The sequence below is a fragment of the Petaurus breviceps genome, unplaced genomic scaffold, assembly GCF_028583685.1.
Source record: "Petaurus breviceps papuanus isolate PSGF00001 unplaced genomic scaffold, PetGlider_PUasm1.0 90734, whole genome shotgun sequence".
Lineage (NCBI taxonomy): Eukaryota > Metazoa > Chordata > Mammalia > Diprotodontia > Petauridae > Petaurus > Petaurus breviceps.
Window position 1 is genome coordinate 12,922,256 of NW_027187327.1, and position 19,834 is coordinate 12,942,089.

General features: G+C 38.2%; 1 protein-coding gene across 1 annotated transcript in view; it reads right to left on the minus strand.

Annotated features, from left to right (window-relative positions):
• The window catches only part of KCNQ5 (potassium voltage-gated channel subfamily Q member 5), a 702,120-nt gene that overhangs the window by 67,331 nt on the left and 614,955 nt on the right, over nucleotides 1–19,834 (minus strand). Inside the window, exon 10 of the mRNA XM_069067031.1 lies at nucleotides 10,962–11,182. Coding sequence (XP_068923132.1) covers nucleotides 10,962–11,182 — 221 coding nt within the window. The remainder of the gene's footprint in view (nucleotides 1–10,961; nucleotides 11,183–19,834) is intronic.

A 19,834-nucleotide genomic window follows, 5' to 3' on the forward strand; every position in this document is an offset into this window, starting at 1 on the left:
TGTTCGTGGCAACTCTGTCCTTTGAAGACCACATGTAAGGGTATGGTTTAGGAGTGCAACTAGCCATGACTCTATCGATCATTTTCAAATGGCTTGTGAATGGGGATGTTTCTATTTTCTGTAGACAGACATCTATGTCAGAATGAAGTCCTCATTAGGAAATGGCAATGAGGAGCCAGACCAATGCCCAACATTTCCTTTGTATTCATTCATTAACTATCAGTTACCTGCCTACTATATGCTAGATGAGGCAGTATGGAGAAGCAGAATTCAGAAGCAGCTTTGATACCTGAAAAACCTGGCTTCAAATCCTTCCTTTGGCACTTACTGACTTTGAGACCCTGAGCAAGTCACTTCTCAGTGCCCTTGGCAAGACTCTGTAAGCCTCTTAAGTGACCTGCACCTGGTAGCAGGAGTTTCCTAAAGCAGTGAAATCATGGGAGTCACTGTCCTTACATGTAAGATACTTAGGTTGTTTTCTTCTCAGAAGACAATTTTTTTTTTTTTGCCATAAAACCCACAGTTTGTGGAAACTTTTTTTAATGGACAGTGAAAAATATGAAAATTTGCTTTTGAAAATGATAAAGGCTGCTTTTTTTTTTTATGGGGAAAATGACAAGTCACAAATAGCAAAATCTAGGTTAGGCTATGCCCCAGGGTGACTATCTTCATTAAAACAAAAAGCTGGCTGATTTGGGCAAGACAGCTTCAATTACCCAGAATGACTGATTCCATTATTGATTTAGGTATTTGGAGCAGCCACTGCCCAGAGCCTGGCAGCTTCATCCCACACTGCTGATAGTAAATTCAGGATAGAAGAGAAGGGTTTGGCTGCTATCACTTACAGTCCATCACTACGCCAGCCTCCCTTGCACAGTAATACAAATAGCCTAAGTTGAAAGTAGAAGAGATGGACAGATAGGCAATTTGCCTTGGCCATGACCCCTTCCACCATATTGGCCAAGACAGCTGGTGCCTTCCCTGGAGACAGATCACATGAAACTAGCTGAGTGGTTGGCAGAAACATTCCAAATTCTTAGTAAGCTTTGCTCTGCTTCCCTGGGTGGCCTGTGTTTAACCATTCCCCATAGTAAATGATCCTGGGTCAGTGAATCAGTTTAATTGGGTTCCAGCCCCAACCGAAGGAACTCCGTTTTACAATAGCTAGGTATATAACATTTCCTTCCCTCATCACTTAGACTCTTTGGGGAAGTGTGAACACCCCTAAGCAATCTTCCCTTAACTCTTCCCTTTGTTTTTCTGGTGGACACATTGGCAGAGGCTGCTAAATGTTTGCAGGTGATGTCAGTAACTATAACAACAGCAAGAATCCTAAATAGTAGTAGGATCAATTTGGCCATAGGTGGTAGCATTGTTATTATTGTTTTTGTTTATTTGTTTCAGTTGTGTCTAAACTGTCATGACCCCATGTGGGATTTTCTTGGTAAAGATATTGGAGTGGCTTGCCATTTCCTTTTCCAGTTAATTTTTGTAGATGAGGAAACTGAGGCACACAAAGTTAAGTGCTTTACCCAGTAAATGTCTGAGGCCAGACCTGAACTCAGGAAGATGAGTCTTCCTGACTGGAGGCCTGGAACTCTATCTACTCTGCCACCTAACTGCCCATTGTTATTATATATAGCATTATGTTATATATAATCTATAGTTGTTATTTTAGGTAATAGATCTTTGAAGTCACTGGAACATTATATATTATATACATATATATGTGTGTGTGCATATATACATATATATATGTATTCATATTCATTCCCTTCTCTCAACCAGCACCCTAGTCTAGGCCTTCATTTCTCCTCTGTACAGTAGCCTTCTAACTGGTCTCACTGCCTTTGGTCTCTTTCCACTCTAATCCATTTTCCACACAGTGGTGAAATTGTGACTTCCCAAAGGGCAAGTCTGATCATGTCACCTCTCCCCTCTCCCTCCTCCTACTCCCAAGCTTCAGGGACTTCTTAGCATCTCTAGGAGAAAATCTAAACTCTTTTGTTTCACATTAAAAGTCTTTTACCTATTTTTCTAGGCTGATTACATATTACTCTGTCTCTTTGATTTTTACATTTCTTTTTATAGCAAAACTGTTTTGCTTGATATTCCCTGAACACAGTGTTTTCACTATTGTCTCTGTGCTTGGAATGAATTCCCTCCAAAACTCTTAGAACCCCTAGTTCCCTTCAAGGCTCAGTTTGAAGCCACCTCTTAGTCAAGGCCTTTCCTAGAACTCCAGTTATTAAATCTTCCCCTTCTCTTGAAGTTATTTTGTGTTTACTCTGTACTCCTTTTGTATTTGATTACTTGTATATATGTTGTCTCCCTCCCTATCCCCCCTAGAATATAAGTGTCTTGAAGGTAATGAGTGTTTTTTCTTTAAATTTTAAATCTCTAGAACATAGCATAATGCCCAACACATGGTAGGATTTCGAAGTGCACAGTGATTAAAAGTTCTGGACTTGTTGTTAAGAAGACCTAAGTTCAAATTCTGCTTCAGACATTTACAAGCTATGTGACCCTGGGTACTTAACCTTTCTAAGTCTCAGTTTTCTTGTCTGTAAAATGGGGATAATATTATTTATCTGACAAGGTTGCTGTGAGAATCAAATGAAATAATGTATGCAGAGTGCTTGGTGTAATACCTCAAAGTCTATGTCAATGCTAGTAATTATTATTAATTAGGGAAGCCAGGAGAGATAAACTTATAGCATGAGAAAGGGGCATGGATAGGACTGATTCCCCAAGTTCCATAACCTTGAAGGTGCCATTCTATTTAGCTAGTGCATATTTAGTTAATGAACACTTAGAGTATTCAATTTTAAAAATATGATGATGCGTAACATAAACACTAGTGTTAAAAAAACCTCACTAAACTAGCTTCAAATGATTAGTGGAAAGATTCAGTGTATACAACAGAACCATGAGAAAATATCAACGGGAAAAACTTATGGCAATCACCAGTCACCAGTTCTGTATGAGGGATGGGAAGGCTGGTTGCTCCTATAACAGACTCATGAAAGAAGGAATCTTTCACAAGCAGAAGGCAAGGGAGACAACTGAGAGCTTATCTCTATATGTAAAGGTCCCAAGAGTAAATTTATCCAGGAAACATTCTGCTGAGGCTTATATGTTCTTCTCTTGGGCAAGGGGTGACTTTTCTGTAATGGATGTGGCAAGATTACTCATTGTGACCAACACACAGTTTAGAAAGCACTGAAGGGGTCTCGAGTGGAAAAAGTTTAAGAAACCCTGACTAGATGACCACTTGGCAGGGATTTAGCAGAGAGGATTCATACCTCAATGGCAGTTGAACCAAACGACCTCGAAGTTCCCTTCTAACACAGAGACTTCTCTGATTCTAAAACTTGGAAAAAGTTGGGCCAAAATCAGGTGGAGGAAAGGAACATTGGGGTATGGTTGAACAATGTAGCTGAATTTCATACTGAGGAGAGCAAAAAGGAACCAGTGCAAAACTTGTCTTTTGTGTGTGTGTGTGTGTGTGTGTGTGTCAGGCATGACTTGAGAGAAAAAAAAGGAAAAAAGATCTAGATCTCTACCTAACCCCTCTTTTCTTCTTTATCAAGTACAGCACATCATGAAAGCTATTAAGTATAATTTTAGAATTGTGTCATATTGGTATGTTTTTGTGAAGCCAATGTCCAAGTGTGCATTGGAGAGGAAATAATTTGAGATCTATGAATGGAAGTTACTATGTCACAGAAAAGTGCTTCTCCAATGTGGGCTAGATTCTGGGATTTGTGTAATGGCTAATTTTGTGCTTATTTTAGAGGTCAACTACAGGATGGCTCTGAAAAATTAGAGGCTGAAGAATTCTGAAGATTAGATTTTTCTTCCCTCCAAGGCTGCACAAAACCCTGTGAAAAAGGACTATAAAGGAAAGCAAAGCTCTTACCTCACACTAGGTACTATCAAGGCTATAGGTTGTTTGAGGAGAGTGACCACATCTTTTATCTCATGTATGTCTCCCACTGTGCCTAGCACAGTGCTGTCCACATGACCAAAAAAAAAAAACCCCACAACTTATTGAAATGAATAGAATTAACTCAATTGGGAGTTTTCCTAACTTCCCTGAGTAGGGCCTCTTCCTGACACAGGAAGGATCGAATTAAATTCAATTCTATATTTCTTACGTCTGTGCTGTGTACAGAGCACTGTCATAGGAACAAGGACAGGGAGAGAAGAGACATGTAGAGTTTAGGTAAGAATCTAGGTGAACAGTTCTTAACCTGAAGTTCATAAACATGTTAAAAAAATTTTTTTGATAACTATTTCAATATAACTGGTTTCCTTTGTAATTCTATGTATTTTATTTATGCATTTAAAAGCATTACTCTGAGAAACAGTCCATTGATTTTAGAAGACTATCAAAACAGTTTATGACACACAAAAAACTAATGAACCCTTGGAAGGTAGAAGCATCATTGTAGTGGATTGAGAGCCAGCCTCAGAGTCAGGAAGACTGACCAGGGGCTAAGACAGGCCCATGACACATATAGGCTGTGATCCATTGGAAATGTCTCAACCTTTCAGAACCCCAGGGCAATTCTCGAAGACTTGGAGAGAAGGTGCTGAGCTGCATCGTTAGAGAAAGTTATATCACCTGGGACTTAGATGGATTAAATCAGAGATCTAGGTAAAAAATACAACCCCCTCCTCCCCAATACCCTACACCTCCCCAAACTATTTTTTTGGTCTAGCATAGTACTTCCTCGGTTAATCCCCATGTAGACTTTTGTTTGGACATCTTCAAAATTGTTGGAGAAGTTACCGTTGGTAAAGTCACAAGCACAGGTCGGATAATAAAGGAATATTAAGGTTGAAAGGGTTCTTGGGGTCATCCAGTTTAGCTTCTCACTAAATGCATGAATATCTTTTACCATATCCCTTTACAGGTCTGGCCTTTGTTTGACTACCCCTAGTATTCAGTTCCAAGAGCTCATTTCCATTATTATTTAAAAAAAATCTTTAATTTTATTTTTGGAGGCAATTGGGATTAAGTGACTTGCCCAGGGTGACATAGCTGGTAAGTAATTGAGGTTTCACTTGAACTCAGATTCTCCTGACTCCAGGGCCAGTGCTCTATTCATTGTACCACCTAGCTGTCTCTATTATTGAGTTCTAATAATAATAATTGTTGGAAGAGTTCTAACTGCTAGAAAGTTCTTTTACAAGAAGCTGAAATTGGTGCTAGTTCTACCCTCTGAACAAGCCTGTTTCCTCTTTCATATGATCACCCTCTAATTCTTTGAAGATGGGCAATATGTCAGGGTAGAAAGATCAGATGGAATAGAAATCCTAAGGAGATGTTTAGTTAATCCCAGCTCTGCTACTAAGTAGCTGTCATTTAACCTTTTGGGGCTCTAATTTCTTCATAAATAAAATAAGGTCCCAGGACAAAGTCATTTCTAAAGTTCTAAGCCCTAAAATTCTGTACTTCTTTGATTCTACATCTCACCTTAGTTTTTGTTTTGCAGATTAAACACCCTCAGCTCCTTCACCTTACAAAATTACATATTTTTCACCATCTTTCCTGTTCTTCTCTGGATATACTATAATTTATCAATAGTCCTCTTAAAATGTGGCACTCCCAACCGAATGCAGAACAAAGTGGAATAATTATTTCTGATAAATACTTCTGGGACACTATTAGGTAGTGTCAGGAAACATCAGGCCTTAATCACTAAAGCCTAGTTGGAGCTGAATGGCTTGATGTAGAGGGGTTCAAGAATGAGCAAAGCTAGAATAGTGCTTGGCATCCAGTGGAAATCCACAGCTGTTAACTGGATGGAAAAAGAAGAGGGGATGAAAAAAGAGGTGGATGGAAAAGAAGAGGAAAACTGACCTCAATTTTATGTTAGAGGTTTTTGGAAAAGAGAAAGCTTGGTGCCCAGAGTGGGTCACTATGGGTCAGGATCCTCAGTGGCTGTAGGTATGGATCTTCCTGAAAGATTTGCCAGTTTCTTAGTCAAGAACTTCAGCTTAGTCTAGAGCTAGAGGAAGTGGAGACTAGAGCTAAGGGGCAGAGCCAAACGTCCAATCCCAATGTCACACCCAATGAATGTCGACACAAACATGAGTTAATATTGGGCACCTTGCAGCATTGGATGTGTACGTTGTCCCTCCTCATGTATTTCCTAAGTGGAAAATTTTTGTTCTTGAGATCTATACTTGCCTGCTCTTCCCATTAATGGTATGTATGTTGGTGGGAGAGTATGCCCTGTTTTGGAGGACATGCTCTACTGTGAATTTTATTATTATATCATTATGACAACATGGAGAAACTCCAAGGAAACTAGGATTTTTGAGAGCTGATTCAGAGTGAAGTGAGCAGAACAAGGTGAACAGTTTGTACAAGGATAGTATTATAGAAAAAAATCAACTTTGAAAGACTTTACAACTCTGATCAACAAAATGATAAACCAAGAGTCCAAAAAAAATGCATATGTAATGTGTCACTCACCTCACAATGGAGAGGTGATGAATTTACCATGCAGAGGGAGATGTGCATTTTTGGATATGGTTAATGTGGGAATTACTTTTGCCAAACTATGTACTAAGGGATTTGTTTTTCAAAGGTTTTTTTAAAAGCTTGCTCAATGAGGGGAAAGAAGTAGGAGGGACATATAAAAATTAGTTGAAAAATAAAAATAATAAGCTACTTAAAAATAAATTTCATTACTCAGCTATTCCAATAAATACTTTTGCATTATGGTTTAAAAAAAGAGAAAGAAAAGAGAGATGGAATAAATAGAAGGAAAAAAGCCAGTGTAGGCAAGCTGATTAGCTGTACAAATTGAATTGTTGATAACCATCATTGTTGACTCCTGATGCAGTACAAGTTACCACCATTGAACTGAAAGACTAAACCTTTTTATCCTTATTCCTTCAGCGTTTTTATTGATAATCTTCAACGGGGCAATTTTAGTGCATTGGTGTTATTAGGGATAAAAATATAGTTGGAAAGAGTATGTGGATATTATATGATTATTATATATGTATATATACATATATGTATATTATATGATTATAGACCTGGAAGGAAATTCAAAGGCAGTCTAGTGAGATTTAGAGTTAGAAACAGAATTAGGGTTATAAATAAAATAGAAATGGATTTAGGGTCTTATAGATGATAATAGAGAAAGGTTATTTCAAGGGGGAGAACAGTGCAGATTATACTGGATCTCTTCTTCTAAGCATAGGCATAGGAATGAGGATTGGACATATGGTTAAAGGGAAGTTCCAGATGAGGAAACTTGATCTACCAATGCAGGCTGGGACTTTTTCTGTACCTTAAAGACTTACAGAACTGTCTAGAGTACTGAGAAACTAAGTGACTTACCTAGGGTCATATAGCCAGTATGTATCAGAGGTGTTCCTGGCCTGAAAGCCAGGTGTCCAAGGTATCAAACATGCAGCTTAGGGCCACATAGATGGCCCATTACACTCTGGGTGTGGCCAAAAACCAGATTAAAATGTAACTGGGGAATATTTATTAAAATACAATAAAACTGGGGCGGCCAGGTAGCACAGCAAGTAAGAGCACTGGCTCCAGTGTTGAGAAGACCTGGAGATCGAATCCCGGGCTCAGACACTTAGCACCCACCCAGAAACACCTGGCCGTGTAACCTTGAGCAAGTTACTTAACCCCAATTGCTTAGGGGCGGCCAGGTGGCTCAGCGAGTAAGAGCACTGGCTCCAGTGTCGGGATGACCTGGATCAAATCCGGGCTCAGATACTCAGCACCACACCCAGAAATAACTGGCCGTGTAACCTTGAGTAAGTTACTTAACCCCGATTGCTTTAAAAATAAAAATTCAAAAAAAAAATACAATAAAACTTAGATAATGTTACTTTGTGGTTTTCTAAGTTAATGTGATCTTCAGGTATCCTTCTCTATGCTTTAGTACCCTTTTGTACCTGAGTTTGATACCACCATACTATATTATCATGCCTTCAAGCACATATGGGTGAAATCAGGTTAAAAATAAACCTCAAGATGAGTCCTAAAGTGGAGAAAAGTTACAAACTATGCACCCTGAAGAGTATGTGGGGATGGGAAATAGGACAGACCAATCATTCTGCTTGTTTACTGGATGATTTTTCGTCTATATCTATGTCTATCTATCTATAGGAGTTTTAGTTTTTTTTCTTTTTTGCACCAGTTAATGGAGCCAACTCTTTTTTCCTTTCTGCTCTTTACCCACCTGTTCAAAGCTGGGGGAGTAGCATCCAAAGCTAATTTGCTGTACCCTAAGAATAGTTCTGACAGGAACCATATGATTCAGATTCATCAAGAAAAAGGAGAGAGGTTGGGTGGTAGCTTGGAAGGGGGCAGATCATCAATTGAAGTTTTTTTTTCTAGCTAGATCATTAAAATAGAAGGGAAGAAGCTGTAACGGAAATGCAAATTTGGAAGATCTTCCCTGCCCCTAGGCTAAAGTGCACCTGAAGCCTGGGGTGGGAGGCTTGTTTTTCAGTAGAAACTTTTTGATTGGCCTGTGGGTCCAAAAGGTTGTTACATTCTCTGAGCCAGGAGAAGGCTATATAAGCCCTGATGTGTAGCTTTGTTTTGGGGGCTCACTTTGAAAAGTGTTCTGTGATTTGTTATGGATTCTGGGAAGCTGTTGTCCAGGGCCCCCCCGGCTTTGAAAAACCCAGATGTGGAAACCCAGATGTTGACTGGGTATGGATGTAATGGTTGGACAGTTTGGAAATCTGTCTACTTGATCTGTTTCTGTCTTGATAATTCTGCCTGTATACTTTGAAGTTCGGGGTGCTGACCTTTTCTCCTGAACAAGGTAAATGATATATGTCTGACTGATTAAAGTAAGCTTGTTAACCCATTTTGAGTTGCTTTCCTTTAACAAAGCAGATCCAAGAACCTGTATGGGCAGCCACCCTGAGCACGCTTGGGGTGCTTGCCGCTACAGAAGCCTATGGAGAGGGGTTAAAATCCTGTCTTTGTCAATTACCACCTGTGTTACCTTGGACAAGTCCCTTCATTTCCTTGGGTCTTAGTTTCTTTATTTGCAAAATGAAAGGGTTGGACCAGATGATATTTCAGGTCCCTTTCATCTGTAAATCAGATCCAACAAGTGCATTCTAGGCTTGGGGACAGATTATTCAAAAGAATAGAGATGGATTGTGCTGTGTAGAGGGACAGCAAGCTGACAAATTTGGCTGGAATTGAGTGTATGAAGGGGAGTAATGTATTTTATGCTGGGGAAGTAGGGCTGGGCCAGACTGTGAAGGACTTTCCATGTTGTATTCAACAACAAGCTCAAGCTTTCATCACCTTGTACTTGGATTACTGCAACAGTCTTCTTATAAGTCTCCACTCCAGTTTTTACTCCTTTCACCCATCCTGCAGCTAGGTGGCTCAGTGGATAAAGTGTAAGAACTGGAATCAGGAAGACCTGAGTTCAAATCCTTCCTCAGATACTAGCTGTGTGATGCTGGGCAGATCATTTAACCCTTTTTGCCTCAGTTTCCTCATCTTCAAAATGAGCTGGAGAAGGAAATGGCAAACCACTCCAGTATCTTTGCCAAGAAAACCCCAAATGGCGTCACAGAGAGTCAGACATAACTGAAATGACTCAACCACAATCTGTCCTGTATATAATGGGTAGACTAATCGTCCTAAGCATATGGCTCTCATCATGTCAATATTCAGAGCCTTCAGTTTTCCCCCATGGCCTATTGTATCTTAGCTGGCTTAGACTCCAAGACTATTAGATCTGGAAAGGATCTTATATAACAACCTCTTCATTTTAGAGATGAAGAAATTGAGGCCAGGAGAGGTTGTGACTTGCCCATGTCCTCCATAATTTGGCTACATTGTACTTACAAAATCTTATATATCACTGATTTTTAACTTATTGTTCCAAATGGACAGGTCTACTCACATAATTTTCATTCCCATCTCTTCCTATTAGAGTAAAACTTTTGAGAGCAGGGACTATCTTTTCTATTTGTATCCCTGACAGTTAGCACAGTGCTTTGCATATAGTAAAAACTTTAAAAAATTATTTTTTATTCATTCATTCATTTTCTACTAGATACCTCACAGGGTTGGGAAGAGAAGTTTTTGTGATAGTTAAAGGTTCTATTGTAGATGTCAGCTAATATTAACTTTTATTTTCCCCTCATCAAATAGAAAAGCAAAATGTTTTATAAAAGTAAATCCACATTCCACTGAAGAAAATGTGTTGGTCAGCAAGTCTACTTGTCCTGCTGCAAGATGATCAATCAGTATAAATTTAATTCTTTGACAAAAGGAAAATTCCATACCTGTCCTTATGAGCTTGCACTTGACTTACCTTGGAAGAGCTGACAAGGGTTATCCAGTATTAATCTCTCTGAGGCAGGTTGATTTTATGATAGAACAGCTATGGCAGAACTGGCAGTGGTGCCTACCTTGTTTTCTAAGAGTTTATTGAAATAAGAAACTTTGCCTACTATGTATGAGAGACTTACACAGCACTACATAAAGTCAACGGCAACCTGAAAGGCCAAATTTGATCTGGAGCTATAGAGAACAAAAGAAAACTCACATTGGTGTTGATGGGTTTATATGAGAAACAACTGATTTTTAAAAAGTTGAAAAGGAGAAACTAGTGAAATAAATTTCTTTTTCAGGACACTTTCTTTGAAGTGTCACATTTTTTTTTTCCTGCTGAAGCTTTTTAAAAAAGTAAAATTATATTCTTTATAGTCTCCCAAAGGCTCAAAGGCAAAGAATGAATTTTGAATAAAGTCACAGGATTCTCTCCTAAGGGTTGTTTCCTCCTTTCTTTAAAGCAATCCCTTGGAGGATTACTTATTTAATATAATTTAAATATTACATATCAACTACCAAATGGGCATGGGGAAAACGAAAAAAAACAATTCAACTACAAAATGGGCATGCGGGAAATGAAAAAGCAACTCACCATCTATTACTGGCTTTGGCTGAGAACTTTTGAGACGCAGGGAAGGTCGGAAGCGAGTTCTATCATTGAAACTCCAGCTTTTCTGCACTTTGGTTGGGCTGCTCTCAGCCGTGATGTCCGTGCTTGGTGATCGCCGGTCTCCCACTGATGCTTGTCTGCTTTTGATACTTTGACCTCTTGGGCTGGCCATCCGGACCCGTTCTTTAAAACTTAGCTTCTGGCTGTGAGAAACAGATGGGGCGTTTTATTATAGCTCGATATATTTCTTCATCTTCACTTGGAAAAATAATTCGAGTCACCTGTACGCAGCGCATGTCTTAGGCAGTACAGCAATTCAAAAACGAAAAACTGGTTCCCTCCCTCCCCCATCCTAAAAAAAACGAAGCCTTTCCAATCTGTGTGATTGCACACCCTTGAAATCAATCACATTTTATAGGTAGTCCCTCTTGGATTAACTGTAGAAAGGATTAAAACAAAGCACTGCAATTTGGAGAAAATCCAATGAAAGAGAACTACAAGTCAGCTAAGTTTTTACTTTTAGGAGACAAGCAGGTAGTTTTCCTGATGGTTTTAGAGAGTTTTCATATTTATTTCCTGTTCAGAGCAGGGTTCAGTGCACTTCTAATCATTTCTACAGGAAAACAGGGAAGACAGTTATTGATATACATATATATTTTCCACATGCTGCTTATTTTGCGGGCAGGGTTATGATATTGAAAGATTTCATGCATTTTCATGACAGCCGGCAATACTGCATACATATTGTCAGACAAACAACACTCCACACTTCACATTTCCTTTAGGCTGACATTCATTTGTGTGAGACAGACAACAGGCAAGAGAGAACAGTTCTGAGATGTAATGAGTATGATGACCGATTAACAGAAACGTGATGCTATGTTCCATGTTCACTAACACAATTTCCTGCTGTTAAACAGGTTATTGATTTGCTGTGGCAGCTTGTAAATTATTTCTGTCAGGGCAGCCAAGTTCTCAAATGCCAGCTAGGTTTGCATTATCAGTGACTGATAAAAGTTGGACTTTAAAAATATCAGACACAGGACATCATATGCATCTACAGGTAAGGCATTTCTCCTCCATCCACTTGCTTGCAGGTTGGTGACTCTGCCTGGTATTCATTTGCATATTTGTGAGTCATTTATGCTTTGCCCTGTAATTCTGTGCTGGTGCATCATGAGTATTGTGTATCTGCTTGGTTTGCTTCAGTGTTCCACCCAGAAAATAGCTAGAAGCATTCGCAGGAGGGTGACACACAATTAGCTGTGTAGGAGGTGCACAAACTTATGTATTGGCTTTATAGAATAATGGGATTGCAGTCTCAAGGTAGAATTCCTGGCAGTTCCATGAGATCTGAAATCATTTCATTGAGTCTAATCAGAGGCTGCTGTGTCACAGCCTTTGGGAGGTATGAAGATGGGTGGGGGAAAGAGGCATTTTTATTGACAAGGGTTGTCCAACTACTCATGAAGTGGAGGCCTTGTCTTTTCCACTTACCGCAAGGTCCATTGTCCCAAACTGCAGCATGCCAACAGCAAATGTGTTTAGTGGATATGTATTTTGTAGCTAACGAGAAACATTAACATTTTTTCCATGCCTAGTTGCTTAACAGATGATTCTTTAAGGAGACACAACATTTTATGTGTGCTTATACAGTATGAAAACAAATCAAACCATGAACTCTTGAGGTCATGAAATTCTGGAGAACAATTGATAGCTTGACCATGCACTTGACTGCTCTTCATTTGGAATACAAACATGGCTGAGTCTAGCATGAATGGTTGAAGTAGAGGGAGTGGGAGTAGAAGACACATGCAAAGAACATGCTGGGCAGCTTTGTAAAAGGGGACCGTTTCAAGAATTCTTTAAAACAATCACATCAGTAACAAAATTTGTACGTGGTAAACCACATCGTCTAGGTGGCAGATTACCTTATGAAAAAACAACTAATGTAAAACACCTACATTTCTATATTCTCATACTACTCCATGAAAGTCACTAATGGTTGGAAAAAAACCACCCTATCACTGGACGACTAAAAATGTCACCTCCTCCTTACACAAGATGCCAACAAATCATGGTGAACAAAATCCTACAATTCAGCTGACCCTCAACTCACTTTTTCATCTAGGAAAAGGGAAGAAAGTGTTCAGGTTTATTGTACTCCAGTTCAAATCACCTTTTAATCTCTGGACGTTTGCTTAATCACTTATACTTATGACTAGTCCAAGAAGCTTACATTGGCTATGATGTCTTCACTAAGATTAATGAATGGCTCCAGTGATATATAACTATCATTACATATGCTCTCTCTTTACTTAATTTAATTCCATTAACTTTTCCAGGTTTGTAGATGGCAATTATTATCGAAACTTGGCTTCAAATGAAGTCAAGTGATTTTTCTTAAGCTTTCTTGGTTTGTCTCTTTTTAGTATTTATTAAATGAATGGAAGAAGTGGCAAGGAGTAATGGAGAGAGAGGCAGTCTTGATGCCAGGAAGTCTTGGGTTCAAATCTTGTCTCTGACACAAATTAGTTCTGTGACTCTGTGCAAATCACATAACTTCTCAGTGCTCTAGGCAGTTCTCTGTGAGTGGCAGAGAAGGTGCCAGCCTGCATTGGTAGAGAAAGTTTCCTTACCAGGAAGTTTCCTATGCAAATGAGAGCACATAGTCAGTCCCTACCTCTGTCCCTTTTTGGACCTGTCTCTTTCTTGTACTAATTAAATGAGTGGGAAACTGATAGAAAGGGGCAAATTAAGAATAATATACATCTTATTTGTCCTTTTTTTTAAATTTTGGCTGCTGCAAAGTAAAAATAAACAGTAGAAATCATTGGTTTCATTCAATCAACTCAGGTTTTCATGAGACAAGAAATGACTACTTTAAAAAGGAGCCACTGTGAAAACAGGGTTCAACATTAACTATAAAACAGAGAGAAAAAAGGGTCATATTTCAGTGGAATATCATTTCATTTGCTGAATCCTGGCAACCAAATGGAGTAATGATGAGGAAGATGGATATGTCTCTATATACTTAGCTTTTTGATCTTTTTTTTGTACACTCAACAGTGATTTACCAAGGTCCAACATGAACAAAAATTCCATATTCTTCAAGAAATTATTTAGTAACAAATTCAACAATATTGAAGCCTTCAAGAATACTACATTTCAAAAAACCTACTATTTTCTTTTTCTTTTCCATAAATGTATAGTAAAGTTTAGTAAAAGAGTCAAATTCTAATCTCCTAATAAGCAAAACCTTCCTCTAGAGCAGGGGTCCTTAAACTGGTATGTGAACTTGGTTTACTATTATTATTATTACTTTTTAACATTTTCATATCTGTATTTCAGTATAATTACTTTCCTTTGTAATCTTGAGTATTTTATATATTTAGAAATGTTATTCAGAGAAGGGGTCCATTCATCAGACTACCAAAAGGGGACCTGACACAAAAAGATTAAGCACCCTTGTTTTAGAGGCACAGATCTGGCCTTGTGCCCACTTACTGCTTTAATAGTCTATCCACTTCTTCTCCTCACTGGAAATTAATAGAACTTCTTGATTAGGCAGCTATTATACTGATTAGGGAGCTATTATTGAAAAGTACACTGATTAAAATTCAGGCTTTCTACTGGTTAAGTTAAGGAATTTACCCTTTTCTTATTCTTAATCTGTGATCAAAATGATTGAGTCTTTTTTCCTCTCCCCGCTCCCTTTCACCCCAAGAATATTTATGTACCACTTTTTTGAGGTACAAATTTCTGAATTATCCCTAAGAAATCAATGAGCTAAAAATTCACTTCGGGGTAAGGGAATCAAGAGGGCACCAGAATTCAACTAAATCAAAACTCTGCTCTGACTAAACATGTGCCCTCACACCTTGAAGCCTACACAAGTCAGGTCTAAGGAGATCCTCTCCTCAACAGCAACCAGAAGTAAGTATAGGGTGTTGATACAGCCCAGCATGCAGTATATTCCAAAAGTTTCCTACAAGGGAATGTGGCTGCAGCATCATAATACCACCAACACTATTTCAGTAAGTCCTTTGGGCTTAGAATGAAGTAGTTAGATGAATATGCATGACTAGTTGAGCCTTTCATATGATTAAGCATCTTCAGGTTCCTGCTTTGGACACAACTGAGTTGAACTCAGCTTCCAGTGCAGCTGGAATAATTTTCCAACTAGATGGATGTGCCAGGGGATTGAGAGATAACACTATGATGGCCATCGCTCAATTGCCACTGTAGTAGATATATCATGACAGGCAACAGGCAACAAGGAAAATTACAAGCAGGTTGAAACCCCCCCCCATCCCCCCAGTTAAGAGAAAGTCCCTAGAAATCAGAGTCTGTAAAGCTCTAAGGGGGGAGAGGGAGTGTAAACTAATCATGCACCTGAGGTTAGTTGGCATTCTCAAAGATCATGTCAATAGACAGGATGCTGGATACCTATGTTTCCGAGTGGTGTACATCTTGAAGAGCTTCTGTTTATTACTACAGAGCTTACTAGGAGTGAGGGGAAATAGAGGATCACATTACTAAGCATTTCACTACTAGGAAAGGGCTTAGGTTTTTTTTTTTTCTACAAATCAAGCCAAATCAGGTTCCTGCTTCATTCATTTGTAATTCTCCTGTGAATGCAGAGACCATAGAAGCAACAAGCAATACTTTTTCAGTTTTGTTACATAAAAGGAATCCAAGGCCATTTCCAATTAGGCTGAGGGGAAGGGGAAAGAGATGTGAGAGAATCATCACAATAAAATTCTGTAGGTGCACACATCAACTTCCACTTCAAATGAAACTATACTTATTGGTACTAAATGTCAATTTAGTACTTTTATTTGCATATATGAATTAAGAATAAATGAAATCTTTCAGAGTGTTTATGTAAACATTTGTAGAAACATATATTGAAGATCACAATAACTGCTAAAAAATCAGTGACTTGAGTTTTGAAAAAAGTGGACTCATGTAGTTCCTCTGTTTATAGATGGTTTACAGTTGTGATTAGGATACATTCTTTTGATCCTTTTGTGTAGGAGTGTGCATGTTAAAAATAACCAGACAGTGAGAAAGGAAAAAAAATGATCCATACTTATCATTTTGTAGAGATAATCGTTTCTTAAAATATTATAATACAATACGTGCATTAAAAAAGAATCAAATTCTCTTCCTGACCAGAAGAAGAGAACTGGAAGCAAAACTGATGTTCTTGAAACAAATGAACATTTTGCCAATAAAGACACATTTTGACTAAATATGCAGAAAAAATAGAGGGAGGTCTTATTTAGTCAGGATTCACATCACATGCAAATCATTCAAAACAACACAGTTAGAAGAAATAGAAAGTCATGAGTAGAAGATATGAGTAGGAGAAATCTGAGGTAGCAGACATTTGGCAATTTTTGAAAATATCCCAAGACAACAGACCCCCCACACTAAGAGCTAAACACAACCACCAAAAATATCATGCTTCAGAAAAGGCACTTAAACATATCACAACACATGATTTCACTAAAACATAGAATATAATTTCTGTTTAAAATTTTAAGATGTTTCTTTTTATGACCATTCTCATGAATACAGGATAAATCAACTGATAGGCTATTGCTGAAAGATTCACACCTTGAAAGCTTTATTTATGAAATGTATTGCAAAATTAAGGCATTTAACCACCTCTTGATTATTGATCATAATAGAGGACAGGGTGTGCCAGGACACTGAAATTCACAGCTAATCTGCAAACCTTAATTTAATTCATAAGAATACATATGACCTCCTTTCTCAGCTATGAAAACAAGTTGGTAGCAAGTAGGAAAACTGACTGCTCTAGAGTTTCATGTTCTCTCTCTACTCCACTTGCTGGAAGGGGAAATAATTGGGGGACAGGGACAAAAGATAGACTATGTGAGGGAGGAACTGAAACACAGGTCCTAAATATCAGGATAATTAGATAGCCAACCTCTGAATAATCAAGAGTTGACTGAATAGGGGCTGTGGTTCATTCATATACAAGTGTAATTCATGGCAAACAGTTGTCTTTATGAATGACCATATATGGCAAAATTAGAACATTTTCTTATCTCTGAATAATTCCATTTAAAAGTATTGACATGAACAACATGCTCCACTTATGTGACAATAAGTGAGCTACCTGGGGGAGGTGAGCAGGGAGATACATGAAGTGACTGGGAAAACAAATGGTTGAGTGAGTAATGCTAGTTTTCTTTATGCTGTAGGTCGGTAATACAGGCTCAGGGGACTATATAGTAGGAAGTGAGTCATAATAGGCTATGTAACCAAAAATATGACAGGCCAACAGATAGAATTCCTATGTTCACCCTAGCTCCATTGACCTGTACTAAAAGGTCATGGTTGTTTTCTTGCCAGAGTTAATGTGATTTTTCTCTTTAGTTAGGAACTCTGTTGTAAATTGAGAATAATTTTTTATTTACATATTTTGTTTTTATATTGCTTAAACTTTCCCTTGCATCCCTCATAATTGTATAGAATTATCACCACATTGGGCTTCTGTACCATTCTCCCTTACCCGATAAATACCTAGTACGAACTTTGTTTAAACATTGCCATAATAATGAATGATATGGAGAAAATATTTTCTTACTGCTACTAAGTATATAATAAAATATAAATGTACCTCACCTTTACATATGTCATAGCCCACTGGAGTGTTTACAAATAGGCATGCTTATTTGAGTGAGGGTGAGCTGATAAGCCCATCCAGAAACAACTGAAATGCTGGTACTGTTTGAAAAAAGCCTTTGAGGCCTCAAATATGAATGTGGCCTGTATTTATGATAGATAATCACAATGAACTGGATAATAAAACTATTAAAAGGCATGTGAGAGACATTCAGGCTGTGAGAACTTGGCTTTGATGAGCTATAAAGATAGGGAAAGATGATATAATGAATTTTTATCTAAAGTCAGGGCCAATATTCCTAAAGGAATTGGCCTAAACGTTGAGCCACCTTAAACAGGATCAGTTTGCTCATTTACTCTTAAAGCCTAGATTATCCATCTGTCCAATGAAAATTCCCATGAAATCTTATCCTTCTCTGAATGTTTAGTGTGGTTAAGGGATAAGTTTGTCATATATCTCAAGATGATAATTTTCACCTGTCTTCCTTGTACTTCATTTTCCTCCTCTGTAAAGTAGGAATACCTAAAAGACCTACCTTGCATGTTTGCTACAAGGCTCAAACATGATAATGTATGTGAAGGGTTTTTGTAAACTTAAAGGGGATATACATGAAAGTCAATTATTATTGAAAAGGCATTTCCTAGTCAGGTGGAGGGAGTTATCTACATGATACATCCTTATTCATGTACCTGCGCATTACTATTATATTTTTAGGGAACCAAGACTGATTAAGTATATTTTAGGGATGGGATTAGTGAATAGGAAAACAGGAGTATATCTCTGAAATTTGTGAATGGGATAAAAAAATGAGTAATTTTAAAAGTATTGCCCATTAAGGTGTCTTTCTCTACTATGAAATAAAAATGTCACTAATTTAAAATAGGCTATGGCTTAATTAAAATGTCATAGCAGAAGGGTGGTGGTAAACATGGAACCAAAAAAAAAAGATTCACAGTCATCATTTTTTCAGTGTTTCTGGGAAAAAAATGTCCAAGTGAGAAGGTATTCTGATTTTTATGACCAGCTCTAGTCAGATGGAAATATCTGGATAGAAATATCCCTTGAGTGGAAAAAAGGAATTATTTAAATTATCTTGGCTTGGTGGAAATATTCTTTAAGGAGATCTGTCTTATGTCTGATTCGATGACAAACAATCCTTTGATTTGGTCTCTCGAATTGAACCTTTATCCTGGAAGGGAATCCCATGGGCAAACAACCAGTAATGGTTATTTTTGTCTTTCAGCTATATATTCCATTGTAAACCAGCTAATTGACATTCTGAATTATTAGGCAAGTCTCTAGCTTGTTTGTATGGCATGAGCAGATGCTTCCCTGCCCACTCCCTAAGCTCGTATCCTGAACGAAAAGGAAAAATCAGGTTTTGGAATATAAAAAGCTAAGGACAAGCTAGGATTGTGTAGTTCCCCCATCAAGGTAAGCCCATGTTGTGAGACTTTGCCTGGCCTTAAAAGCTGGCCAGGAGTGATTGTGGTCAAATTATGAAGCAGGATAGGTTTGTTTTCAGCAATCTTCATCTCCTTCCAGGCACCCCACTTTCTTATGTTGTGTCTGCCACCCTCGGTGAAGTGCTTCCTCAAGCTTCTTCCTTCTTCCTTCTAAATGCCCTGTACTCCAGAATATTCTTTTTTTTTTTTTTTGGAGGGGGGAAGGCAAGGCAATTGGGGTTAAGTGACTTGCCCAAGGTCACACAGCTAGTGTGTCAAGTATCTGAGGCTGGATCTGAATTTAGATCCTCCTAATTCCAGGGCTGGTGCTCTATTTACTGTGCCACCTAGCTGCTCCATACTCCAGAATATTCTTGAGTCTCTCACCTCCATCAAAAGTTATCTGTCCCATCTCCCTTCCCCACAGGGTTTATGAATGCATGAATAAAAAAAAAACTAATTTACTAAGCTCTCAAGAGATTTAAAATAGCATGAAACTCTCTATTATCTAATCTGATAAATTAATCTAAGCTAAGATGTTAATGGCTGATAATGAGATAATTTGTTATGTTTCTCAATAACATAACTGCATTTAAAAGAGCCTCTTGGAGCTGGGGCCTTTAACTCAAAGGAATGACTCTTGTAGGTGAGCCTCTGAAATCATTCCCTTAGGTAGCTACCTGTTTTGCCCACTTGTTAAGCTCTCCATGCTCGTGGCTCTTGAAAACAAGTATTTGTCTTTATTC